This window comes from Oncorhynchus kisutch, linkage group LG13 (genome assembly GCF_002021735.2).
Source record: "Oncorhynchus kisutch isolate 150728-3 linkage group LG13, Okis_V2, whole genome shotgun sequence".
Classification (NCBI taxonomy): Eukaryota; Metazoa; Chordata; class Actinopteri; order Salmoniformes; family Salmonidae; genus Oncorhynchus; species Oncorhynchus kisutch.
Genome location: NC_034186.2, coordinates 16,224,595 through 16,251,582, shown reverse-complemented (window position 1 = coordinate 16,251,582; position 26,988 = coordinate 16,224,595). Strand labels below are relative to the sequence as shown.

The following is a 26,988-nucleotide window of genomic DNA, read 5'->3' as shown; positions in this document are numbered from 1 at the left end:
ATCGTGAGATTTTGAGTGAAAACCTCCTTCCATCAGCAAGGGCATTGAAGAATAAACGTGTCTGGGTCTTTTAGCATGACAATGATCCCAAACACACCAAAGGAGTGGCAACGAATGAGTGGCAACGAATGAGTGGCTTCGTAAGAAGCATTTCAAGGTCCTGGAGTGGCCTAGCCAGTCTCCAGATCTCAACCCCATAGAAAATCTTTGGAGGGAGTTGAAAGTCCGTGTTGCCCAGCAACAGCCCCAAGGATTGGGCCAAAATACCAGCAACAGTGTGTGAAAACCTTGTGAAGACTTACAGAAAACGTTTGAGCTCTGTCATTGCCAACAAAAGGTATATAACAAAGTATTGAGATAAACTTTTGCTATTGACCAAATACATATTTTCCACCATAATTTGCAAATAAATTCATTAAAAATCCTACAATGTGATTTTCTGGTTTGTAAATGTAATAAAATGTGGAAAAAGTCAAGGGGTCTGAATACTTTCCGAAGGCTCTGTAGGTACCATGACTTGAATGGGAATTGTGTCAAAAATGCTAAAACATTGTCAGGGAAACTAAACCAAAGCATGGCTTGCTGTCATAGCTTGTCCTTGTCCATAGACTGTGTACAGGGTAAGGAAATCAATGATATTTTGTCATTTTAAAGCTAGCTTTAAAATCAAATTTGATTTGTGGCCTCCCGGTCTACAGACCTGGGTTCGATCCCAGGCTATGTCACAACCAGCTGTGACCGGGCGGCGCACAATTGGCCCAGCGTCGTATGGGGTAGCGCTCTAGCTCTCTATGGGGTAGCGCATTGCGCTCTAGCGACTCCTTGTGGAGGGCCGGAGGCCTGCAGGCTGACCACAGTCATCAGTTGAAGAGTGTTTCCTCCGACATTGGTGCAGCTAGCTTCTGGGTTAAGCGGGCGGGTGTTAAGAAGCGTGTTTTGGTGGGTCATGTTTCGGGTTGGCTAAACCTTTGCCTCTCCCGAGCCCATTGTAGCGATGACACAAGATTGTAATCACAAAATTGGGGGTAAAATATTGCTATAAACTGGTTACCAATGTAATTAGAACAGTAAAAACAAATGTTTTGTCATACCAATTAGTTTAAAACCAAGCAGTGGTTGGAGCAGTCCTCCATATGAATGAATGGAATTCTACAGTATTTCAATTAAATGTTACAAGGAAAAAAAATACATATATTTAAGTATTATACTTAAAGGAAAATAATTTTTTTTTATTTTTTTATTTATTTTTAGCTCACATAATATAATTTCAAATTATGCATTAAGATGTATGTAATAGAATAAAGGTGGCAAACACGAATGTAGACATTAATAAATACATTTCTATAGCTTCCAAAATATGTTTTTCTATGGTGAGGGAGTGCCAAGATGGAGGCGCGTTGGCTTCAACACAGCGCCCCCAAAAGGTAATCTAGTGTATATATAAATCAGTTGTTAAATCTAGATTGTGATAGCCATAGAGATATATAGAGGACTCATCTTTATATCTGTGATCGCACAGGCAGTGCCATTGAGGCTACAGCCCATAGGAATCCCCACCAATAAATGCCTCCATCTTGGCACTCCCTCACTGTTGTAAAAAACATTTTGGAAGCTATAGAAAATGCATTTATTAATGTCTACATTTGTTTTTACCACATTTATTCTATTACAGACACATTAATGCATACTTTGAAATTATATCATGTGAGCTAAACATACAAATAAAATAATGATATTTTTTAAATATATATTTTTAAACTAATTTGTTTAGAGATTACTAATGGTACTGTCCCTCATTCATATGGTGGACTGCTCCTACTTGGGAGTGCCAATATGGCCATCCAGTGGCATCAAAGCCACTTAATGGCCAATGCATAGCATCAGAAATCTGGAGTTTATATACATAAGTGATCACCAGCCAGTTGACTACTTTTACTACTTTAAAATGGCAGAAGTATGGTGGAAGCCCTCAATGTAAATGTCCATGTTAAAATGGGCTTTATAAACTGGTTGGTTCGAGCCCTGAATGCTAATTGGCTGAAAGCCATGGTATATCAGACTGCATAGCACTGGTATGACAAAACATTTGTTTCACTGTTCTAATTACATACATTGGTAACCAGTTTATAATAGCAATAAGGCACCTCAGGGGTTTGTGGTATATGGCTGTATCCAGGCACACCATGTTGCGTGCATAAGAACAGCCCTTAGCAGTGGTATACTGGCCATATATCACACCCCCTGGCGTTATTTCTTAAATATCCATTATGAGTAGTCTATATATCTCTATGGTGACAGCCCTCTTGAATCAAACCCTGGAAACGGAAATATCAGCAAAATGAAGTCGGATTTTGTTGAACAGATAAAATTTGACTATTTGTGGCCAGGGCTTTGAAGAAGAGAGTTATTTAATTTTTTGCAGATTGATACCAGTAAGTGGGATGTTTATGAATACAGCTGCTTGACGTTTTGTGCGACAGTGTGTGTATTTTGTTGGTTTCATTTCAATTAGGGTCCACTGACTGGGTGAATATGCAGCATATAACATCTACTTGGATCAGATTCTCAATCGTATATGTTGCATAAGGCAGGTGAATTGACTATCAAAAAATGAAAGGATAACGTTAAATCGCCAATAATAATGTAGAGGAAATGATACGTAAGTGACATCGAGATCATCATAGCACTGAATTACATTTGTATCGCTAGCTTCTTCAAGCAGGCATGAAAGATTATTTATCGATGAAATGTCAATATTTTGGAATATTGCCTTTGAGCATTATCTAACTGATATCTGGCATTGCACCTCTAACAGACAGGAACATTTCTATCTTTGTCCACCCTACCTCGTTTATTACCAATAGATTGTAGACATGCTTTGGTCTGACCGCAGACGGTTTCTGCTCCAGATTACGCATCGTGATTATTGATCAGATTCGATATTTCTACTGGCCATGGTAATGAAGCTATTGTTATTGTATGACATTTCACAATGACAGTTTGATTTAGCTGAAAATGGTATCAATACTATTAGCTGAGAAAGAGTACAGTAGTAGGGTCCAGGTGTGGTCAGGTCTCGTGCAGCTGTTGACACAGAAACGCAAATTTCCACCCATGCGTTGGTCAGGAAGGAAGTCATGTGATAGTCAGCAGCAGTTCATATGAGTCATGGGCAGGAGGCTTAGTGGAGTGTGCTAGTAGACAGGAGGCCCCAAAAGCTGAAAGTTTCAACATATATCTCGCCTGTTAGGCCCATAGACTTACAGGCAATGCAAACCAGTGATCTGAAGGACACAATAAGAGTAAGCCACTTCACAATTTTGAGATGCACAATGTGAACATCACAAAGGCTTTACCTGACTGACATCTTGATTCTGCTCTGTCTTCAGGTACACATGGCAGTGGCAGGTAAAAATGACTTTGCAGTTCTCAACACCGGGCGGAAGATGCCTCTCCTTGGGCTGGGAACATGGAAAAGTGAACCTGGCAAGGTAGGTGTTAATCTTTTTGATCAAATATTTATCCTAACTCATCTGCAGTGTAGTATTAATATTAGCTTGCTGTTTGGGTTTTTGTAAGCAGTGGTTGTCTTGTTGGGTTGACTGTATTCCAGGTTAAACAGGCAGTAATCTGGGCCTTGCAGGCTGGCTACCGTCACATCGACTGTGCTGCCATCTACGGCAACGAGGTGGAGATCGGAGAAGCTCTGCAGGAGACACTTGGCCCTGACAAAGTAAGTCAACACCAAGGATGCGTCCCAGATGGCACCCTAGTCCCTAATTTAGTGCACTACTTTCGACCAAAGCCTTATAAACATGGTATCTAAGGCTTAGTACTATAGACTCCATTGGCAGATACTGAGATGGACAGAGTCAGTCTGTTATTATTGTGCTAGCTGGACAAAGTCTTGATAGTATATTTAGCATGTGAATGATTGAAATAAGTTACGAGCTAGCCAGGAGTCAAACCTCAAATTTGTAGTCAAGTCACATTACCCATTGCACTACTGGCCCAATGATTGGTCAAAAGGTTTGTGTGGTCTTTGTTTACACCTGTCTCTGTATACAGGCCTTGAGGCGAGAGGATGTGTTTATCACCTCCAAGCTGTGGAACACACAGCATCACCCGGAGGATGTGGAGCCCGCTCTGCTGAAGACACTGAAGGAGCTGAGTCTGGAGTACCTGGATCTATACCTCATCCACTGGCCCTATGCCTTCCAGTAAGTAGCCTCCATGGGATCTGGCCTACTCAACATTGCTTCTGTTATAAAGAGGCATAATAACTGGCATTCGTGAACATGTTACAGCAAATAAATGTGTAGAATTGTCAGACAGAATTTCCTTTTAATTTCAATCTGATTTGGGTACACGTGCTATTACAATTTTTTGGAATGATCTATTCACATTACAGTGGCTGTGTAGTTAAACTAACTCTATGGTCCTCCTATTGAATGTTTAAACCATGTACATGGGTCATCATGACTGTACAGTTAACATTATGCCTGCTCTTCCCCTTGTCTTCCCCACAGACAAGGTGACGCTCCTTTCCCCAAGTCGGAGGACGGCACCCTGCTGTACGACGACATCGACTACAAGCTGACTTGGGCTGCCATGGAAAAGCTGGTGGGAAAGGGCCTGGTCAGGGCTATCGGCCTGTCCAACTTCAACAGCAAACAGATAGACGACGTTCTCTCTGTAGCCAACATCAAACCCACTGTGCTTCAGGTAAGGAGATATGTGGCTTGTGCTGACTGTGCGTACATTATTCCTTGCTACCTACCTAAAGATCAGTTGGGCAACGATTGAAAAAGCTTCTGAGCTAGACATGAGTCTAACCTAGAATATTCTGATCTGTAGCCAGACATGTTATTCATTGTGCCACTAGCCTATGATTGTATGTTTGTCTCTTCATCACTGCCACAACCAGTCTTCTCTCAGGCTACTGTCCATCTTCCAATATCCTTTGCATATAACCCTCCACCTACTGTCTCTTTGTGTCCCTGTCAGAAATACAGCAAGTGTTTGTTGACTGTTAAATACTACAACATATGAGTGTTTGGTTTATGAGCTATTTTGCTAGGTAGGGAGTTCTTGATATGTGGCATGTGCTGTGTGTACATTATTCCTCCCTACCTTAGGATCAGTTGAATAAATATTGAAAAATTTACCAGGAGTCAAACCTAGGATCTTCGTATCCGTAGTCATCCATTGCACCACTAGCCCACTGCCCACTGTTTGTTTCTCTGTTTTCCAGGTGGAAAGCCATCCCTATCTGGCTCAGGTGGAGTTGCTGGGACACTGCCGGGACAGAGGCCTGGTGATCACAGCGTACAGCCCACTGGGGTCACCGGATCGGGCATGGAAGCATCCTGATGAGCCCATCCTCCTGGATGAAGCAGCAATCGACACCCTGGCCAAGAAGTACAACAAGTCCCCAGCACAAATTATCCTTAGGTGAGTAATGTTCTATAATGTTCTAGCCTAGAACTCTTTACACAATGATAACCCAGCATCCCCATGTCATATACAAATGCCAGGAATAAAGACACCTGAAATACACTGATTAAGTACATCAGTGCCTATCAGCAGGTTCCACAACTGAGAAGTGATGAACACATCCTCTCGCGTCAGGGCCTGTACAGTGAGACGGGTGTAAAATTAACACACAAACAAGAACACACACCTTGCCTTTAGCCAATAAGCGCGTTAGTTACGCAATGGATAACGCGTCTAACTACAGATCAGAAGATTCTAGGTTCTACTCCAGGTTAGCTCGTAACTATTATCTATCATTTCCCAATTCCTCTTTAGGTAGGCAGGATAAATGTACCAGTATACACAGCACATACCAAATATATTAAGACCTCCCCACCTAGCACAATAATGAATTAAATAAATGACTAAAACAAACAGTCATATGGTCTAGTGGTCAGATCCTGATTTTCATGTAGACAATTTTTCTCTCCAAATTAAACCATGCACATCTTGTCTCTTTGCTAGATGGCAGACACAGCGAGGAATAGTGACGATCCCTAAAAGTGTGACAGAATTTCGGATCAAAGAGAATATTCAGGTGGATATTTTGTATTTTTCTGTTATCTAAGCCTATTTCTTCACAAGTATTGTGGTTTTGTAGTATTCTATTGTATGATGACAATCTATAATTGTAAATTGGTGCACAATTCAGTCTACTACTACTACTACTACTACTACCCATCTCATAAAACTGTTTGCAGAAGTCCCATCATGTAGTCATGTAATAATGATTTATTTGACTACTGAGTGTACGCCCAATCTAAATGTGTGTGCATCCTCAGGTCTTTGACCCTAATCTAAATGTGTGTGCATCCTCAGGTCTACGCCTAATCTAAATGTGTGTGCATCCTCAGGTCTTTGACCCTAATCTAAATGTGTGTGCATCCTCAGGTCTTTGACCCTAATCTAAATGTGTGTGCATCCTCAGGTCTTTGACCCTAATCTAAATGTGTGTGCATCCTCAGGTCTTTGACCCTAATCTAAATGTGTGTGCATCCTCAGGTCTACGCCTAATCTAAATGTGTGTGCATCCTCAGGTCTTTGACCCTAATCTAAATGTGTGTGCATCCTCAGGTCTTTGACCCTAATCTAAATGTGTGTGCATCCTCAGGTCTTTGACCCTAATCTAAATGTGTGTGCATCCTCAGGTCTTTGACCCTAATCTAAATGTGTGTGCATCCTCAGGTCTTTGACCCTAATCTAAATGTGTGTGCATCCTCAGGTCTACGCCTAATCTAAATGTGTGTGCATCCTCAGGTCTTTGACCCTAATATAAATGTGTGTGCATCCTCAGGTCTACGCCTAATCTAAATGTGTGTGCATCCTCAGGTCTTTGACCCTAATCTAAATGTGTGTGCATCCTCAGGTCTACGCCTAATCTAAATGTGTGTGCATCCTCAGGTCTTTGACCCTAATCTAAATGTGTGTGCATCCTCAGTTCTTTGACCCTAATCTAAATGTGTGTGCATCCTCAGGTCTTTGACCCTAATCTAAATGTGTGTGCATCCTCAGGTCTTTGACCCTAATCTAAATGTGTGTGCATCCTCAGGTCTTTGACCCTAATCTAAATGTGTGTGCATCCTCAGGTCTTTGACCCTAATCTAAATGTGTGTGCATCCTCAGGTCTTTGACCCTAATCTAAATGTGTGTGCATCCTCAGGTCTTTGACTTTACCCTGGAAGCGGAAGAGATGAAGTGTATAACAGCATTGAACAGAGGCTGGCGCTACATTGTACCAACTATCACAGTGAGTGGATTTAGAGCTCTTCTAGTGGTATATATGTGTACAACAGAAGTGAGACCAGAGAGTATTGTTATTGAATTTCTATGGGTTATGTGATGGCCAGCTAACAATAGTTAAATGTGGTATAGTGAGCTGATACTCTATCTGTGGTATGTTATCAGCTGGTAGAAGAAAATAAACAAAATGTGGTGTCTCTCTTGACATTTCACCATAAAGTTTTCAGTGGGTTAGTGGCGCAATGGACTGCAGATAAGTCAATTCTAGGTTTGACTCCTGGCTAGCTTGTAACTTTTTTTCAATTGTTGTTGCAGGTTGATGGGAAGCCCGTCCCCAGGGATGCAGGACATCCACACTACCCCTTCAGTGACCCCTATTGAGCAATTCCCCACTCTGCTGCCCTATTTTGTGCCTTGGGAACTCACTCCCCTTCCTCAACCCCCTCCAAGGCTGTGTCCCAATTCCATTAAATGTCTTCCTCCTTCCTAACCACTGATTTGATAAAGGAAAAGAGAGCCATTTAAGGCAGGGCTGCCCAACACTCTTCCTGGAGATCTACAGTCCTGTGGGGTTTCAGTCCAACCCTAATTTAACACACCTGATACTACTAATTAGCTGCTCAACAAGACCTTAACATGCTGAATCAGAACCGCTAAATTAGGGTTGGACTAAAAACCTACAGGACAGTAGATCTCCAGGAAGAGGGTTTGGCAGCCCTGGCTTAAGGGGAAAGAAGGTTGTGGAAAATCCATCTCCTTTCAGATCATTGGTCATGGTGGTGTGGTGTGACAAGAAAAGGGGTATTTTTGACAGTATTGGGACATAGCATGTTCTTCATAATATTTTTTTGTTTGTTACTGCCCTGTTTGCTTTTGTGACGAGGGGTAATTACAATGCTTGTTTACCAGGAGGGAAAACTATGAATGGAGAGTTAACATGCAGAAACAGTCTAACAACTCTGTCTGACCTGCTTTTGGACTCTGGCTGCACAAAAGCACTGAAGTGACATGTTTATGGATATGCAGTGTTATGTTTTAAACTGACTTGCCTAGTTAAATAAAATAAAAATGTTTTGTATTTTAAATATATTGAACCCATCTATCACCTTGCTGCCCAGTGCTTACAACCGACTCAACATAAAGAGATATTTCCTACTTGCAAGTCCATGAGTAGCTTGAGCTTCTTATAAAAATAAAGTATACTACACATATATAAAATACATTTAAAAAAATTATATATATATAGTACACAGCTGCAGCAGGCATTTTGATGTCCCAGTCATGAAGACATCCCTGGACCTCTTGGGATGAAAGCAGACTTTTAGAACATTTCGATGTTAGCTTATGCTTATTGTGCTGGGTCTTGCTATATATATATATATATATATATATATATATATATATGTTATGTGCTGTCTGTACGTTTACCAGTAAATTATTATTTCTAACTAACCGAAGTCACAGAGCTTGTGGGACATGAAAAAGATACGAGCTAGCCAGGAGTCGAACCTAGAATCTTCTGATCCGTAGTCAGACGCGTTATCCATTGCGCCACTAGCCCGCTGTAGAACGCATAATTTAATAACGATATATATTCTGCACATAATATATTTTATCAGGTTCTAAAATGTATTGACGTTTGGTATTTACCAGTAACAAAGTTGGCTACATGCAATGGATTGATTGATGATTAGTTGAATGGCCTTTCAGATGATCGATCAAGCAATGATTCTAATAACGTTACATTGTATCATGGTAGTTCCCCTTTAAATGTAATCTCCCGCGTTCAGTGAAATTCAAGTTGAAAGTTCAGCGGAAGCGTTACACCGTGTCAGTATTTAAAAGCGCCAACAAAGTGAAAGAATGAACAGGCGGTAAACCTGATATATTCCTGGACACATCTGTGTTAATTTACACGAAATAGTCTCAGTCGCTTCACTAACATGCCTGAGGAAACAGCAGCTGCTTCAAACTCTGCAAGGTGAGCCCACTTGTGTGTGCCTTCGCCTATCCATCTCTGCTTTGTTATCTAGCCTTTGTTCTGTTTGTTTGCCTACAAGCTACAGCAGCGTTTTTAAGTCGTGGTGTACTACAGATGACTTGTTAGTCAACGTTAATTAACAGTTATCTATAGAGAATTGTTCCCATGCACCATAGCAAGACGTTCCGCTCCACGGCCAGTGGCGGCCAACTAGCTAACGTTGCTAAGTAACGTTACACTTAACCCAAAGGTTGGCGCTAGCCGCAGCTGAAACGTTAGCGTAGTCTTACGGTTAGCTAGTTTGCATGGATACGAATTGCATTACATTAGCAGAGTAGCTACAGTTCACTCGAATTTGGCGATGTTTTGTTGCACTTAAACGTTCATTTTCTTGGCCAACGTCAGCTTTAATTAGTTAACTACCTACTTTAGCCAGCAACGTTCGTTAGCCCGAACTGGTTAGATAATTATCTTTGCTTGCTAACGTTAGTTGCATAGAAAAGTAGGTAGCTAGCAAAGCAAGGAGCAATTTCACCTACCAATACTCAAATGCACGTGCTAGCTGCGGTGACCTGTGGTAGCTAACTACGAACAGTTTAAAAAGCTTTCCTAAACGTAAACTACGAAGGCCACTTTTTAGCTATTCCGGTGTTTGAACGCAAACGCCGTTCAAGTGAAGTCGGTGTAAACTTGGAATAAGAAACAACTTATTTTTTGCAACACTCGTTACCTAGATGGCGGCACTCCCGAGAGGAACACTTGCGTTCGAAGCAGGTTTTAAAGACTATCGGATAGAAATTGTCATAGACAAATCTCAGTATGGGTATCGGCAGACGAACGAGGTTGTTGCTCCAAGGGTACCTTCAGCCCTTGCGTCGGAAAAGGTTTAAACCAGGCATCTCAGCAAAACTTTGGTTTTCACAATGGACTTTTGTTTTAAGTTATTTAGACTAGACAATGTTAGTCTCTAATTGACTGCATTAATGTCACTTTGTTTCAGCATGGAAGAAAAGTCCTGCTCTTCAAGTGCTGTTGCAGCAGACAGGTGAGAAACTGCACTTCCTGAATTTATACTGATTTTATGAAGTTTGACTTGTTGAGTTCACTCCACAGGGACTTTTCATGCAATAGATTTAAGTGAGGTACACAAATATTATTTTGGTTGTCCGACGTGTACCACAGTTCAGTCGACGTGATGGCTGAGGCAAAGAAATTGATTGGTGCTGGGAACAGGCATCTGGTGATGGGTGACGTAGTTTCTGCAGTCAACGTGTTCCAGGAGGCTTGTGGCATGTTGTGAGTACTGAGACAAAATGACTTGGATTAACTGTTAATTTGAAATGTTATGAGGCTCATTTATTGTGGATTTGATGTTAATGGAATTTTATCTTGACCTGATCCCATTGCTGGACAACTCATCCTAAAGTTAATTCTGCTATTCTCTCAATTGATACAAACTCAGCAAAAAAGAAGTCCTCTCTCTGTCAAATAAGTTTATCTTCTGCAACCTTAAAGTGTAAATATTTGAATGAACATAACAAGATTCAACAACTGAACAAGTTCCACAGACATGTGAATAACAGAAATGGAATGTGTCCCTGAACAAAAGGGGGGCTCAAAAGTAAGTCTGTATCTGGTGTGGCCACCGGCTGCATTAAGTACTGCTGTGCATCTCATGGACTGCACCAGATTTGCCTGTTTTTGCTGTGAGATGTTACCCCACTCTTCCACCAAGGCACCTGCAAGTTCCCAGACATTTCTGCGGGGGATGGCCCTAGCCCTCACCCTCTGCTCCAACAGGTCCCAGATGTGCTCAATGGGATTGAGATCTGGGCTCTTCGCTGACATACCTGTCTTGCAGAAAATCACACACAGAACAAGCAGTATGGCTGGTGGCATTGTCATGTCAGGATGAGCCTACAGGCAGGGTACAACATAAGGGAGGAGGATGTCTTCCCTGTAACGCACAGCGTTGAGATTGCCTGCAATGACGACAAGCTCAGTCCAATTATGCTGTGACACACGGCCTCAGACCATGACAGCCCCTCCACCTCCAAATCGATGCCGCTCCAGAGTGCAGGCCTCGGTGTAACGCTCATTCATTCATCGATAAACGCGAATCCGACCATCACCCCTGGTGAAACAATACTGTGACTCGTCAGTGAAGAACACTTTTTGCCAGTCCTGTCTGGTCCAGCAATGGTGGGTTTGAGACCATAGGCAATGTTGCTGGTGATGTCTGAGGACCTGTCTTAAAATAGTCCTACAAGCCCCCAGTCCAGCCTATTGTGGACAGTCTGAGCACTAAGCGGGATTGTGCGTTCCTGGTATAACTCGGGCAGTTTCCATCCTGTACCTGTCCCACAGGTGATGTTCGGCTGTACCGATCCTGTGCAGGTGTTACACGTGGTCTGCCACTGCGAGGACAATCGGCTGTCTTAGGTGTCTCACAGTACGGACATTGCCATTTATTGCCCTGGCCTCATCTACATGCTTCCTTGCAGCACGTTCACGCAGGGACCCTGGGCATCTATCTTTTGGTGTTTTTTTACTGACCTTGAAAGGCCTCTAGTGTCCTAAGTTGTCATAACCGTGACCTTAATTGCCTAATTTCTGTAAGCTGTTAGTGGCTTAACGACCGTTTCATAATTAATGAACAAGCATGGGAAACGGTGTTCAAACCCTTTACGAATATCTGAAGTTATTTGGATTTTTACGAATTCTTTGAAAGACCGGGTCCTGAAAAGGGGACGTTTCCTTTTTGCTGAGTTTATATTCAGTCTGAATCTGCCTTCCTAGACGTTTGTGTCAAAATGAGGGGTGTTGTATGAGAAATTCACAAATGATTGGATTGTCTCTTACCAGCATCTCGAAGTTGATCACGTCATGTCTGTTGGCCCAACCATTTGTTGGCATACCAAAAGTTGCTGGGGAGGGAGGCAAATCCAGACTAATGGTGAAGATCAGCCAGTAAATGCTGTATTCCCTTCTCCCTCAGGGCTGAGCGGTATGGGGACACTGCAGATGAGTGTGGAGAGGCCTTCTTCCTGTGTGGGAAGTCTCTGCTGGAGCTTGCCAGGTAAGTGGAAGTAGGATACTGCATGTATTCAGTTTGCAGTTAAACAGCTGTTGCCAGCACCATGCTCTGAGTTATGTATATTCAAATTAAGTGGCTGCTTGTGGTGGTGCAGGATGGAGAACACTGTCCTGGGTGATGCTCTGGAGGGAGTTCCTGAGGAGTCATCCGAAGAGGGGGAGAAGCAGGAAAACTCTAAGTTTGAGAGCGCTGACAACTTGGATGGTGAGCAGTAGCTTCTCAACGTGACCACCATTTTGTTCACGGCTGCTTGTTGCATTTCTCTGGTACAATGGCACTGTACAAGTCAACTTGCTTGTTTTGTTGGTAGGTTAAGTGTCATTATGACGTTAGCATTATAGGTCAATGGGCAAGGTGGTGCCCTCTAATGGCAGTCTTATATCTGAGGGAATGGGCCACATACACCCGTCTGCTCATTTCACTGGGGGGGGTGGTGGGGGACTTGTTCGTGGTCTGGGTGCAGAGGGAGTTAAATTTTGACATGCGCTCATTAATAGCATATTAGTGAACAATGTAACACGGTTTCATGCATCTGGTTCAGAGGAAACAAGGGACGAGCTTCGAATGCAGGTCTATGATGCAATGGCTGAGAAGGAAACCAGTCATGGGGAAGCTGGGGCAACTGAGCCAAAGGGGAAGATGGAAGCAGAGGGAGAGGGTGCCGCTGAGGGTGCTGCCAAGTCTCCTGTCAAGAATGGGAACGATCATTTGGAACCTCCTATGAATGGGGTGGAGAAGACTCCTGAAGGGAAAGCGGAAGGTTTGAAGACTGAAGAGCAGAATGGAAATGGCAAAGAAGTTGAGGAAGAGGGTGAAGGTAGACTTGGTGTAGGACTGTTTGGGTGCACCACGTGGATTGGGACAGAAGGATGTTAATGTGGATTTTGCACAATTGCTGTTTAATCTACAGTAGGGTTGTAAAGGGATTGTAAAATGAACTATTTTGTAAATTAAAGTTTTACACTGCACCGTTGCACTTCTGATGTCACATTACTACTAAAGACAAGCTTTTCAGTCTCTGGTTATGTACAGTTATTGGTTTTCCTGACACGTACAACTGCAACTTAGGCTTACTGTTCTTTTGGCCTCCACCCTTAGATGATGATGATGATGATGAAGGGGAAGGCACTGCTGAAGACAAGGTAAGATAACCCTTTGTCACAATGAATTTATGAAGACTCACTACATGACCTAAAGTATGTGGACACCTACTCGTCATTCTATCAATATGGAGTTGTTCCCCCCCCCCTTGCTGCTATAACAGCCTCTACTCTTCTGGGAAGGCTTTCCACTAGATGTTGGAACATTTCTGTGTGGACTGGCTTCCAGTCAGCCACGAGCATTAGTGAGGTTGGGCATTTAGGCCTGGCTGCAGTCAGTGTGCCAATTCCTCCCAAAGGTATTTGACTGGGTTGAGGTCAGGGCTCTGCAGGTCAACCAAGTTCTTCCACACTGATCCCTACAATTTATTTTATGGACCTCTTTGTGCATGGGACATTGTCATGCTGAAACAAAGGGCCTTCCCTAAAATGTTGCAATAAATATGGAAGCACAGAATAATCTTGAATGTCAGTGTATGCTGGAACTAAGGGGCCTAGCTCAGACCATAAACTGCTTCAGACATTCTTCCTCCCCCATTTAACTTTACAGTTGGCACTATGCATTTGGGCAGGTAGTGTTTTCCTGGCATCAGCTAAACTCAGATTTGTCCATTGGACTGCCAGATGGTGAAGTGTGATTCATCACTAGAGAACAAGTTTCCACTGCTCCGCAATGCCAAGCGTCTGCTGATCTTAGGCTTGTGTGCGGCTGCTCGACCATGGAAACCCATTTCCTGAAGCTCCCAACAACCGTTATTGTGCTGACGTTGTTTCCAGAGGTAGTTTGGAACTGTGTGTTACGATGGACAATTTCTACTCTTCAGCACTTGAGTCCCTTTCTGTTGCTTAACATTTTACAGCTCAGCCTTTCTTGCTCTTAGACATTTCCAGTTGACTAGGGCAGTTCTAGCAGGGCAGAAATCTGACTTGTTGGAAAGGTGGCTAAAATAGCCGAATCTACTAAATTGAAGGGGTTGTCCACATACGTGTGTGTATAGTGTTCTAACTCTTCCCATATCTTGTAGGAGAGTGAAGAGGAAGTAGGTAATCTGCAGCTGGCCTGGGAGATGCTGGAGGTTGCCAAGGTCATCTATAAAAGGTAAACTCAGCCTCCGCGTGCTCCCTGTAAAAGTCTGTCAAACTTTTTAGTGTACATGGATTAACTTTCACCTGCTTCCCCTTACCACCACATCCTAACAGGAAGGAGAATGAGGCAGACCAGTTGATGGCAGCTCAGGCCTATCTGAAGCTTGGAGAAGTTGGTGCTGAATCTGGTATGTTTGTGCTGGTCCTTGTAGGGTCTTTAAAATGTTTTGCTACAGCATGCCCTATTGAACACAGCCATGTAGTTATTTTGACCTCCGACTCTATTTCAGATCAGCTTGCCCTTCCCTCTACATGTTCCCTGAGTACATGTTTTTGTTGTAGCCCTGGACAAACACCTTGGTGATTAGTTGAATCAGGTGTGCTTGTCCAGGTTACAGTAAATGTGTACTGTTGTGGTTACTGGAGGAGCAGGGTGAGGAAACCCTGCTCTACCTCGGGTCTTAAATCCTTGCACCACATAAGATGTTTGTAGTTGTAATCACTTCATACTCAGCTTGGCGCTGTTTCTCCCAGGTAACTACCTTGCAGCGGTGGAGGACTTCCAGGATTGCCTGGCCCTGCAGCTGAAGCACCTGCCCCCCCACAGCCGTCTGCTGGCTGAGACTCACTACCAGCTGGGAATGACTTATTGCTACATAGGCCAGTACAGCCAGGCCATCCAGCACTACAGCAGCTCTGTCAAGGTCATTGAGGGCCGCCTGGGTAAGATGGATAAATTGTTTTTTTAGCAGACTTTAGTGTTTCAACCCACAACCTAGGTGTTGCTAGTCCAATGTTGACCCTTATCGAATCCGCTTCGGCCTACTATCCCAGCTGAGTTGGTTAATGAACCAAAAGCATATTTTACTGACTGTTGCTGTTGGGTTTCTTGTATCTTATCAGCAACAATTTGGGTGAGGACATTCACTTTTTGTACTTGATTCAAAGCTACCTGCACAGTCATGATACCTCACTAGCTATGACATGTCAATCTCTGACCTGTCACTTGCATACCTTGTTTCTGTGTCTAGCCATGCTCCAGGGGGTGCTTGACAAGGGTGAGAATGGTGCTGAGGAGGGGAAGACTGAGCTGGAGGAGCTGAAGCTGCTGCTGCCTGACATTGCTGAGAAGGTGGAGGACGCCAAGGAGAGTCAGAGGACTGCAGGATCGGCCTCCGTGGCCATACAACAGACCCTGGTGAGACTACCTGTGGGATACTGGCTAGGATCAGTGTTGGTCGTCAAACGGGGAGGGTCTTGTCCAAGAAATGCTCCTTTTAATCTAAAATGTGTCCTAATGACTTACTTGGTATAGCAGTTCTAGTAAATATTTATTTATTGATCAAGGAAGAAGTCCAGTCCACTTGACTTCTAATGAGAAAGTTGAGGCTCCAGCTAGTTTTTCCAATTGATCTGTGGGTTTATGATCTCTTCCAGGCCGGGGCCTCTACTTCATCTGCATTCCCAGCTTCAGCAGAAAAAAGTGGACCATCAGCATTTGAAACCAGTCAGGTCATTTTTGTTTTTGAAGTCTATCTTAAATGTTTCTTGCACCTGGAATGAAACCTTGTGCCAACTGAAACAAATGACCTATGTCAGTTACTTAAGTAAGCAGGCTGATGTTCATGACCAATTCCTGTGTTTCAGACTGCTGTCACGTCAGCAGCTGGTGATGGGTCCTCCAACTCTGCATTAGACATTTCCCACCTGGTCAGGAAAAAGGTGAGGTGCTCCTGCCTGACTGCAACTCTGCTACTTACTACTAGTCCCAGCCTGGGGTGGCAGTGACGTTTGGATGATGCTGATCATGTCCTGGTCTACAGGTTACTGTGCTCTGCCTGCGACTAGTACACTCAAGTCCAATCAATCCATGCCCCCTATACTAGTATGTTCATGTTGCATGAATTTCTTGCGTTCTCTTAGTTCTGAGGGTGACCACTGCCCCAATGGTGGTTTCTTTGCTTTCATGCAGCTCAATCCTTTTGAGCGTTATTTTGGTTGTGGTGCAGTGGCTTTGTGATCGTGTGGCAATGTCAGAGCAGGTTACAGTAGAGGTGAGGGAGGTAATGTTGAGAACCTGACTTTGGTTTGTGTTCCTGTACAGAGGAAAATGGAGAGCCCCATAAAGGACACAGATGCTAAAAAGAACAAGCAGGAAACTACAGTTAATGGCAGCGGCGACTCCGGCTCTGCCAGCAACGAAGTCCAGGAGAAAGGGGCACAGGAGGCGAGTTGCTAGGTTTATAACTCATTCTCAGTGGAGTTGGGTGCAGCGCAGGAAGTTGGTATTGGTGGTATCTTGAGGAAAGGGACTGCAGTTTTTCTTTTTCCCCATTTGAACAGACCGGAGTGCTATGACAAACTCGTCCAGGTTTCATAAATCCTCCAACTAAATAATCTCAACAGTATTAAATGGACCCCTGACAGGGATGGTAGGTGTTTCTGGATTAAAGCGGTGTTCAGGCGTTTAACTTTCTGATCTACTAATGCCGTTTGATTATTTTTCTTCCTTTCCCATAGCCTGCCAAGCCGTCCTCTGACTCTTCTGCGTGATTGGACTTCCTGATCATCCAGCCAGCAGAGCATGTCTGTCCCCTAACACTTGTTTCTGTAAATATGAACATTCTCTCACTTGCTGACATTGTTTTTGTATACTTGTAGTAATAAAGTTCAATATTTGCATATCTGAATCGCTTGTCTTCAGAATTCTACTTTTGGTTATTTTAATTTGAACTTTAAAAAAAAATGTAGGTGCCAAGTGGTTAGTCATTTGTCTGGGTAGAGTTTAGTGACACTACTGCCTCTGCCAACAGTCCTTGGCTGTGGTGTAGCTGTCGGCATGTTTTCCCATGGTGTGATGCACAACCTACAGGGAGGTCATCTGACTTCTTCAACAAGAAATTGCAATGTGGCTATCGGAAGTTAATAGTTGTATCCCTTTGGAGAAAATCACATTGCTTGAGGAATAAGTTAGACATTCTACAGAATTTGGCAACCTTTTATTGACTATATGGAGAATCTCCCCACATCTCATTGATTTGAATCTATAATCCTCACAATGTTTCACACGTAATGTATAATATGTAGCCTACGGCAGGTGATCCAATGTCTCTCGTTATTTAGTTTTTATTACGCTCGTCTGTTACTGTCACTTTGTACTCTTTTCACTTTTGTTTCGAATGTTCTTAATTGGAAAATGCTAAACTAAAATATTCAAAGTCTAAAGCAATCCAGTCTGAACATTGTTCAGACCCCTTGACTTGATCCTCATTTTGTTACGTTACAGCCTTGATCTAAAATGAAATCAATCTACACACAATACCCCATGACAAAGTGAGTTTGTAGAAATTTTAGCAAATGTGTTAAACTGAAATGCCTTAACAGAAGTATTCAGACCCTTTGCTTTGAGACTTGACATTACGCTCCAGTGCAACTTCTTTCTATTGATCATTGTTTTGGAAAGGCACACCTCAGGTCCTGTAGTTGACAGTGCATGTTAGAGCAAAAACCAAGCTGGGGTTGACGGAATTGTTCGTAGAACTCTGGCACAGATCTGGGGAAGGGTACCAAAACATTTCTGCAGCATTGAAGGCCCCCATTCTTAAATGGTAGTTTAACTACCAAGACTCTTCCTAGAGCTGGCTGCCCAGCAAACCTGAGCAATCAAGGGAGAAGGGCCTTGGTCAGGGAGGTGACCAAGAACCTGATGGTCACGCTAACAGTGCATCTGTGGTGATGAGGAATCTTCCAGAAGGACAAACTCTGCAGCACTCCACGGTCGAGTGGCCAGACAGAAGCAAAAGGCACCTAAAGACTCTGACCATGAGAAAGAAGATCAGGTCTGATGAAACCAAGACTTAACGCCAAGCGTCACATCTGGAGGAAACCAGGCACAATCCCTACGGTGAATTGTGGTGGCAGCATTGTGTTGTAGGGATGTTTTTTTTCAGCAGCAGGGACTGGGAGACTAGTCAAGATGACTGGAATAAAGTAAAGAGCTCCTTGATAACCTGCTCCAGAGCACTCAGACTTGGGTGAAGGTTCCCCTTCCAACAGGACAATGCAGGAGTGGCTTGGGGACAAGTCTCTGGGCCACTCAAAGACATTCAGCCACAGCCCGGACTTGAACCCGATCGAAAATCTCTGGAGAGACCCGGACGCTCCCCATACGACCTCAGAGCTTGAGAGGATCTGCAGAAAATAATGAAAAAACTCCCCAAATACAGGTGTGCCAAGCTAAAAAGTCTGAATTCTTACGTAAATGTGTTTTGTTGTAAATTTGCTAAAAATGTAACATTTTGATTTTATTATGGGGTATTGTGTGTAGATTGAGGTAAAAATCCATTTTACAATATGGTTGTAATTTTTTGGGGGGAAAAGGGGGATCTGAATACTTTTCGAATGCACATATAATGGTGTAAAGACATGAATGGAAAAATGGTGTACAGCAGTAGTTCTGGGATGAGCCATGACAACACTATATACAAAAGTATGTGGACACACCTTCAATTTGGTGGATTCGGCTATTTTAGCCACACCTGTTGCTGACAGGTCTATAAAAGCGAGCACACCGCCATGCAATCTCCATAGACAAACATTGTCAGTAGAATGGCCTAACTGAAGAGCTCAGTGACTTTCAACATGGCACTGTCATAGGATGCCACCTTTCCAACAAGTCAGTTCGTCAAATTTCTGCCTTGTTAGAGCTGCCCCGGTCAACTAAGTGCAGTTATTAAGTGGAAACGTTGAGGAGCAATGGCTCAGCCGCAAAGTGATAGGCCGCACAAGCTTACAGAATGGGACTGCTGAGTGCTGAAAAATCGTCTGTCCTCAGTTGCAACACTAACGATTTCCAAACTGCCTATGGAAGTAACATCAGCACAAGGACTGTTCGTCGGGAGCTTTGTGAAATGGGTTTCCATGGCCAAGAAGCTGCACACAAGCCTAAAATCATCATGTGCAATGCCAAGAGTCAGTTGGAGTGGTGTTAAGCTCGCCGCCATTGGACTCTGGAGCAGTGGAAACTTGTTCTCTGGAGTTATGAATCACGCTTCACCATCTGGCAGTCCGACTGACTAATCTGGGTTTGACGGATGCCAGAAGAACGCTATCTGCCCGAATGCATAGTGCCAACTGTAAGGTTTGGTGGAGGAGGCATTTTTTCATTATTTTCCCCTAATCAGGGATTGCTTTAGACCTGGGACACCAGGTGTGTGCAATTAATTATCAGGTGGAGCAGAAAACCAGCAATCTCCGGACCTCGCAGGGTAAGAGGTGAGTACCTCTGTTCTAGACAATTCTGTGCTTCCAACTTTGTGGCAACAGTGTGGGGAAGGCCCTTTCCTGTTTCAGCATGAGAATGCCCCCGTGCACAAAGCGAGGTCAATACAGAAATGGTTTGTCGAGTTCGGTGTGTAGAAGAATTTGACTGGCCTGCACAGAGCCCTGACCTCAAACCCATCGAACACCTTTTGAGATGAATTGGAACGCTGACTGCAAGACAGGCCTAATCGCCTGACCTCACTAAAGCTTCTTGTGGCTGAATGGAAGCATGTCCCCGCATCAATGTTCCAACATATAGTGGAAAGCCTTCCCAGAAGAGTGGAGGCTGTTATAGCTGCAAAGGGGGGACGAACTCCATATTAATGCCAATGATTTTGGAATGAGATGTTCGACAACCAGGTGTCCACATACTTTTGTATGTAGTGTGCATTTTCTCATGAATCTACACACAATACCACAATCACAAAGCAATAACTGTTTTTGACTTTTTTTACAAATTTATTAAAAAATTTATTAAATTATATCACATTTACATAACTATTCAGACCCTTTACTCACTACTTTGTTGAAGGACCTTTGGCAGTGTTTGAGTCTTCTTGGGTCTGACGCTACAAGCTTGACACACATCAAATGTATTTATAAAGCCGTTCTTACATCAGCTGATATCTCAAAGTGCTATACAGAAACCCAGCCTAAAACCCCAAACAGCAAGCAATGCAGGTGTAGAAGCACGGTGGCTAGGAAAAACTCCCTAGAAAGGCCAAAACCTAGAGAGGAACCAGGCTATGAGGGGTGGCCAGTCCTCTTCTGGCTGTGCCAGGTGGAGATTATAACAACATGGCCAAGATGTTCAAATGTTCATAGATGACCAGCAGGGTCAAATAATAATCACAGTGGTTGTCGAGGATGCAGCAGGTCAGCACCTCAGGAGTAAATGTCAGTTGGCTTTTCATAGCCATAACACACCTGTATTTAGGGAGTTTCTCCCATTCTTCTCTGCGGGGTGTCGCTGCACAGCTATTTTCAGGTCTCTCCAGAGATGTTTGATCGGGTTCAAGTCCGGGCTCTGACTGGGCCACTCAAGGACATTGAGACTTGTCCCAAAGCCACTCCTGCGTTGTCTTGGATGTGTGCTTATGGTTGTTGTTCTGTTGGAAGGTGAACCTTCGCTCCAGTCTGTGGTCCTGAGCACTCTACAGCAGGTTTTCATCAAGGATCTCTCTGTACTTTGCTCCGCTCATCCATCCCTCGATCCTGACTAATCTCCCAGTCTCTGCCGCTGAAAAACATCCCCAAAGCATGATGCTGCCATCCCCATGCTTCACTGTAGGGATGGTGCCTGGTTTCCTCCAGATGTGATGCTTGGCATTCAGGCCAAAGAGTTTAATCTTGGTTTCATCAGACCTTCTCATGGTCTGAGAGTTGTTTTGGTGCCTTTTGGCAAACTCCAAGTGGGCTGTCATGCCTTTTACTGGGGAGTGCCTTCCGTCTGGCCACTCTACCATAAAGGCCTGGTGGAGTGCTGCAGAGATGGTTGTCCTTCTGGAAGGTTCTTACACCTCCACAGAGGAACTCAGGAGCTCTGTCAGAGTGACCATCAGGTTCTTGGTCACCTTTCTGACCAAGACCCTTCTCCCCCGATTACTCAGTTTGGCCAGGCGGCCAGCTCTTGGAAGAGTCTTGGTGGTTCCAATCTTCTTCCATTTAAGAAATATGGAGTCCACTGTGTTTTTGGGGACATTCAATGCTGCAGACATGTTTTGGTACCTTTCCCCAGATCTGTGCCTCGACACAATCCTGTCTCGGAGCTCTACAGACAATTCCTTTGACCTTATGGCTTGGTTTTTGCTCTGATATGCACTGTCAAATGTGGGACCTTTATATAGACAGGTGTGTGCCTTTCCAAATCATGTCCAATCAATTGAATCTATCACAGGTGGATTCCAAGTTGTAAAAACATGATCAATGAAAACAGGATTCACCTTAGCTCAACTCAATCTCATAGCAAATGGTCTGAATACTTACGTGAATAAGGTATTTCTGTTTTTTTAAATTCATAAATTTGCAAAAATGTTTTCGCTTCGTCATTATGGGGTATTGTGTGTAGATTGATGATGATTTTTATTTTTTATTTAATCAATTTTAGAATAAGGCTATAACGTAACAAAATGTGGAAAAAGTCAAAGGGTCTGAATACTGTCCAAATGCACTGTATAAAGTGGATAAAACAGCATGTAAACATTTAGTGTTCAAAGACTAGAATACAGTATGTAAACATTTAAGTGACTAGTGTTCAATGATTATGTCCATAGGGCAGCAGTCTTTAAGGTGCAGTGTAGAGTAAAGGGTGGTAGCCCTGCAGGTTCATTCATAGGAGCAGATTGAGTGCTGTGGGGGCTTTCAGAATATAAGTTGTCTTTTCTTCGTCTCCGTAAAATTGGTTAGTAGAATGTAGTAACTTATGTACTGACAGGGTTGAAGTTCTCTGTAACATATGAACATTAAAAAGTAGTATTGTACCCATCTCACCCAGTCCTCAGATGTGATGTGCAAAGTGCAGTTCAAGGATGTGACCAGAGCCTAACCCTAGTAGGACTGTGATTAGTAGCCTACCAGAAAGATGAGTCTTGCTACCTTGAATCCGTCTGTCCATTGGGGTACAGTCAGGCTGCTGCTGGGGTCTAGGTGGAGGATGGGTGTTGGGGGACCCTGGGCCACCCAGCTGGACCCATGGAAGAAGGCTCCAGCGGGGCTGAGGGAGCAGAGATCTAGGGTATAGATAGCCTAACCCTGGCAGGTCCAAGGCTCCATCCACAGACACCTGTCACAAAACAGGAACACATAACTGATACAGAGGCCCAAAGATGATCTACCAGACATAGTGTAATAATTTATCGATAAAATCAAAGGAACGCCAGTTGGAGAAGGCTGACCTGGAAGCAGTCCTTAGAGGGGGCTAAACATGGGTCAGGGGTAAGAGTGGTGGTGCCTAATCTCCACTGTAGATTTGCAGTCTGACCACAGCATCATCACCATACTGCTCAAAGAGATTCCCCAAAGATGAAGTCACCATATGTTATGGAGTAATGTGCTGTGGAAGTGCAGCAGTGGAATCCCCACACACCAGTGAGAGGCAACAAGTAGGGAAAACAAACCTGCTCTCAAACCTGCCTCACAGATAGACATATACCCTGTCTGCCCAGAAGACTGATAGAGACAAACACATAGAGATTGATAATCCCACATTACAACAAGTTACAACATTTAACACCCCTCCTCACACACACATAATTCCCCGGTCTTTGGCTCACCTTTTCAGTCCTCTGGCTGTATCCTGTCAGTCAAATGCTTCAAATCAAATGTTATTTGTCAAATGCGCCAAATACAATCAGTGTAGACCTTACAGTGAAATGCTTACTTACAAGCCCTTCACCAACAATGCAGTTCAAGACTTCAAGAAAAAAAGAAGAAAAACAAATATATATATATATCAAATCAATCAAAAGTAACACAATACATTTACATAACAACAACAAGGCAATACAGGGGGTACCGGTACCGAGTCAATGTGCAGGGGCTTCCCTCCCTGAGGTGTTCCCCTCACCCTGTCCACAATGACACCAAACACTTCTCTATGTCCTCTTCCTCTAAGAAGCAAGGGATTGATCTCACTGGAAATGTGTGTTGTGAAAATGTATTAGAGATTACAGCTAAATTAGATACAGTTTAAGCCGGAAGTTTACATACACTTAGGTTGGAGTCATTAAAACTTGTTTTTCAACCACTCCACAAATTTCTTGTCAACAAACTATAGTTTTGGCAAGTCTGTCTACTTTGTCCATGACAAGTAATTTTTCCAACAATTGTTTACAGACAGATTATTTCACTTAAAATTCACTGTACCACAATTCCAGTGGGTCAGAAGTTTACGTACACTAAATTGACTGTGCCTTTAAACAGTTTGGAAAATTCCAGAAAATTGTGTCATGGCTTTAGAAACTTCTGATAGGCTAATTGACATCATTTGAGTCAATTGGAGGTGTAACTGTGGATGTATTTCAAGGCATACCTCCAAACTCTGTGCCTCTTTGTTTGGCATCATGGGAAAAACAAAAGAAATCAGCAAAGACCTCAGATTTCTTTTTTTTGAGACCTCCACAAATCTGGTTAATCCTTGGGAGCAATTGCCAAACAAATTATTCTTAACATGGTAGTACCCACATTACTTAAAAGTGTTTAGAAACAAATTGTATTCTTATTTACAATAAAAGTTACTGCAAAAGGACAGAATACACTATTTACCATTCATTTCTATTGGGAAAACAATTAGGCACAAGCTTGATGTAGTCATTGCATGCTATGAATATGGGACCAAATACTTCACTTTGACTACTTTAATACACATGTAAGTGAATTTGTCTCAATACTTTTGGTCCCCTAAAATAGGGTGACTATGTACAAAAATTGCTGTAATTTCTAAACGGTTTACCAGATATGGATGAAAATACCCTGAAATTAAAGCTGACAGTCTGCACTTTAACCTCATAGTCATTACATCATTACAAACAAAAGGAAAACATTCACTGTCCCAATATTTTTGAAGCTCACTGTATTTCTGTATTTAATTTTCAATGAATTTGCAAAAATTACTGAAAACATGTTTTCACTTCGTCATTATGGGGTATTGTTTGTAGATTTTGTCACCAAAGCCCCATATACTACCCACCACTGCGATCGCTTCATACTCGTCGCCAAACCCACTGGCTCCAGGTCATCTACAAGACCCTGCTAGGTAAAGTCCCGCCTTATCTCTGCTCGCTGGTCACCATAGCTGCACCCACCCGTAGCATGCGTTCCAGCAGGTATATCTCACTTGTCACCCCCAAAGCCAATTCCTCCTTTGGCCGCCTCTCCTTCCAGTTCTCTGCTGCCAATGACCGGAACGAACTACAAAAATCTCTGAAACTGGAAACACTTATCTCCCTCACTAGCTTTAAGCACCAGCTGTCAGAGCAGATCACTGCACCTGTACATAGCCCAAACAACTACCTCTTCCCCTACTGTATTTATTTATTTAGCTCCTTTGCACCCCAGTATTTCTACTTTGCTCATCTACTGTCAAATCTACCATTCCAGTGTTTTAATTGCTATATTGTATTTTTTAAATATTTTTTATTTATTTCACCTTTATTTAACCAGGTAGGCTAGTTGAGAACAAGTTCTCATTAGCAACTGCGACCTGGCCAAGATAAAGCGTAGCTATCGACACATACTACAACACAGAATTACACATGGAATAAACAAAACATACAGTCAATAATACAGTAGAACAAAAGAAAACAAAAAGTCTATATACAGTGAGTGCAAATGAGGTAAGTTAAGGAAATAAATAGGCCATGGTGGCGAAGTAATTACGATATAGCAATTAAACACTGGAATGGTAGATCGGCAGAAGATGAATGTGCAGGTAGAGATACTGAGGTGCAAAGGAGCAAAATAAATTAATACCAGTATGGGGATGAGGTAGGTAGATAGATGGGCTGTTTACAGATGGGCTATGTACAGGTGCAGTGACCTGTAAGTTGCTCTGACAGCTGGTGCTTAAAGCTAGTGAAGGAGATGTGAGTCTCCAGCTTCAGAGATTTTTGCAATTCGTTCCAGTCATGGGCAGCAGAGAACTGGAAGGAAAGACGGCCAAAGGAGGAATTAGCTTTGGGGGTGACCAGTGAGATATACCTGCTGGAGCGCGTGCTATGAGTGGGTGCTGCTATGGTGACCAGTGAGCTGAGATAAGGCGAGGCTTTGCCTAGCAGAGTCTTGTAGATGTACACATGATCAATAGACACAAATCACTGAAGGTGGAAACAAAGCATCAAATGTGACACCCTCCATACCCCAATGAGAGACCATGCAGCACTGACACTCACTCTTCCTCCTGCAGCTGGTTTCAGCCCCAGGTTGGGCCTGCTGCTCCAGAGTGTGGGCCTCAGCCTGCAGGCATGCACCTCGGCCAGAACGGCTGGAACAGATCCACCGGACTGCATGTAGGCCAGCCTCAGAGCTCTGCCATACCAACACACACAGCCACAGTTAAACACAGTCATAGATACAGATAGGGAACAGGATAGTAATACATTGCTCCTACTGCACTGATTACTGGTGTTGCATGCTAACGTCAGACGGCAGGTAGCCTAGCAGTTAGAGCGATGGGCCAGCAACCGAAAGGTTGCTGGTTTGAATACCCGAGCCGATAAGGTGAAAAATCTGTTGATGTGCCCTTGAGCAATGCACTTAATCATACTTTGCTAGAGGCACGCTTTACTACTACGGCTGACACTGTAAAACACATGTATGTGACAATAAAAACATGTTTTTTTTATGTCATAAGAGCTACTAATCTGGCACTAATAACAGGTGCATCGATGATCACACTATAGCTGATACTACTGCATAGAGGTGGTACTATCTCTACCATGAAGTAACCTATTCATCTGTTTAATCAGAGCTGTACGCTAAGACATATGTACCTTATTTGGGAGGAGAGGGGGCCATCCACAGAGGATATAAGGTCAAAGTTGACATGTCCCTTTGTGTCCTCAGGCAGGGTAGGGCTGTGTGAGTCAGACCTAACCTCTTTGACCCTATGAAGAGCACAGAATAATATTTATTTTTCTGACAGACATCTAACTCATCAGGGTCATGGTTATTAGCCACCAAACGGAGGTACATGGACTGAAATAGGGAGGGACTACCGGGCGACCTGTTCCACAGGCCTGTTGTGAGTGTCTTCTGCTGCTCTCTAGTGGCTACAACTAACCCCGGCTGCAGGGTGGTGATCTGGTCCCTTAGCTCCAGCAGCATAGTCTCCAGGTGGGCCGTGCTGCCCTGACAGGCCCCAAGCTGCCTCACTATCTCTGACAAACACACACAAAGTGAAAGTGTGTTGAATTACTCACACTGTTGCTTGCTTTGCATACCGGTATCTATAGTGTGTGTTGTTTTTTTCTCTGTGTTGTATAGTGTCAATCTGTCTCCATATTAGCCCGTGTTCTACATGGGAGAACAGAAGCATCAGATTCAATCTGCAGTATTTATTTGTGTGTACATGTATTTTCTTGGTGTGTAAACTCTCTATGTCTACGGCAACTTAGTTACCCACTCTCTGT

At 43.3% G+C, this 26,988-nt stretch overlaps 2 protein-coding genes and 2 non-coding genes across 13 annotated transcripts; 3 read left to right on the top strand and 1 right to left on the bottom strand.

Moving 5' to 3' along the window:
* The first annotated feature begins 2,273 nt into the window (after window positions 1–2,273).
* On the top strand, window positions 2,274–8,437 carry LOC109902819 (aldo-keto reductase family 1 member A1-B). Of its 5 annotated transcripts, none has more exons than XM_020499477.2 (9): window positions 2,274–2,432; window positions 3,390–3,491; window positions 3,614–3,733; window positions 4,069–4,220; window positions 4,530–4,725; window positions 5,255–5,454; window positions 6,001–6,073; window positions 7,196–7,282; window positions 7,591–8,437. In XM_020499477.2, the coding sequence occupies exons 2-9, from the start codon at window positions 3,396–3,398 to the stop codon at window positions 7,654–7,656; spliced, it is 990 nt and encodes a 329-aa protein (XP_020355066.1). In that variant the 5' UTR covers window positions 2,274–2,432; window positions 3,390–3,395; the 3' UTR covers window positions 7,657–8,437. The 5 variants fall into 5 exon arrangements, 4 of the variants coding, with proteins under 4 accessions (XP_020355066.1, XP_031641552.1, XP_020355064.1 ...); XM_031785692.1 differs by having other exon boundaries at window positions 2,296–2,432; window positions 3,644–3,733; window positions 7,591–8,360; XM_020499475.2 differs by lacking the exon at window positions 2,274–2,432 and adding an exon at window positions 3,165–3,302 and having other exon boundaries at window positions 7,591–8,360.
* A 326-nt stretch (window positions 8,438–8,763) lies between these two features.
* On the bottom strand, window positions 8,764–8,836 carry trnar-acg (transfer RNA arginine (anticodon ACG)). Its single transcript has one exon. It is a non-coding gene; the product is annotated as a tRNA-Arg (tRNA).
* Window positions 8,794–17,229, top strand: LOC109902817 (nuclear autoantigenic sperm protein). 6 transcript variants are annotated; one of them, XM_031785689.1, is made up of 15 exons: window positions 9,079–9,256; window positions 10,257–10,301; window positions 10,439–10,552; window positions 12,255–12,335; window positions 12,448–12,557; window positions 12,895–13,164; window positions 13,452–13,495; window positions 14,479–14,552; window positions 14,654–14,727; window positions 15,074–15,262; window positions 15,571–15,737; window positions 15,977–16,051; window positions 16,187–16,261; window positions 16,644–16,766; window positions 17,060–17,229. In XM_031785689.1, exons 1-15 carry the CDS (start codon window positions 9,219–9,221, stop codon window positions 17,090–17,092), a joined length of 1,512 nt encoding a protein of 503 aa, XP_031641549.1. In that variant the 5' UTR covers window positions 9,079–9,218; the 3' UTR covers window positions 17,093–17,229. The 6 variants fall into 6 exon arrangements, with proteins under 6 accessions (XP_031641551.1, XP_020355062.1, XP_031641549.1 ...); XM_020499471.2 differs by having other exon boundaries at window positions 9,080–9,256; window positions 12,895–13,170; XM_020499473.2 differs by lacking the exon at window positions 16,644–16,766 and having other exon boundaries at window positions 9,072–9,256; window positions 12,895–13,170; window positions 17,060–17,221.
* On the top strand, window positions 15,335–15,465 carry LOC116353196 (small nucleolar RNA SNORA16B/SNORA16A family). Its single transcript, XR_004202564.1, has one exon. It is a non-coding gene; the product is annotated as a small nucleolar RNA SNORA16B/SNORA16A family (small nucleolar RNA).
* Window positions 17,230–26,988: the final 9,759 nt, after the last annotated feature.

What these genes read in the sequence shown, in the direction of transcription:
- LOC109902817 (XM_020499471.2), top strand. Translation starts at nt 9,219, where the DNA reads ATGCCTGAGGAAACAGCAGCTGCTTCAAACTCTGCAAG. An exon ending in GCCAAGGTCATCTATAAAAG is followed by an intron (nt 14,553 to 14,653) that starts GTAAACTCAGCC and finishes ACATCCTAACAG; the next exon opens with GAAGGAGAATGAGGCAGACC. An exon ending in AGGAGAAAGGGGCACAGGAG is followed by an intron (nt 16,767 to 17,059) that starts GCGAGTTGCTAG and finishes CCTTTCCCATAG; the next exon opens with CCTGCCAAGCCGTCCTCTGA.
- LOC109902819 (XM_020499475.2), top strand. Translation starts at nt 3,270, where the DNA reads ATGCAAACCAGTGATCTGAAGGACACAATAAGA. An exon ending in ATCTGAAGGACACAATAAGA is followed by an intron (nt 3,303 to 3,389) that starts GTAAGCCACTTC and finishes CTCTGTCTTCAG; the next exon opens with GTACACATGGCAGTGGCAGG. An exon ending in ACATTGTACCAACTATCACA is followed by an intron (nt 7,283 to 7,590) that starts GTGAGTGGATTT and finishes TTGTTGTTGCAG; the next exon opens with GTTGATGGGAAGCCCGTCCC.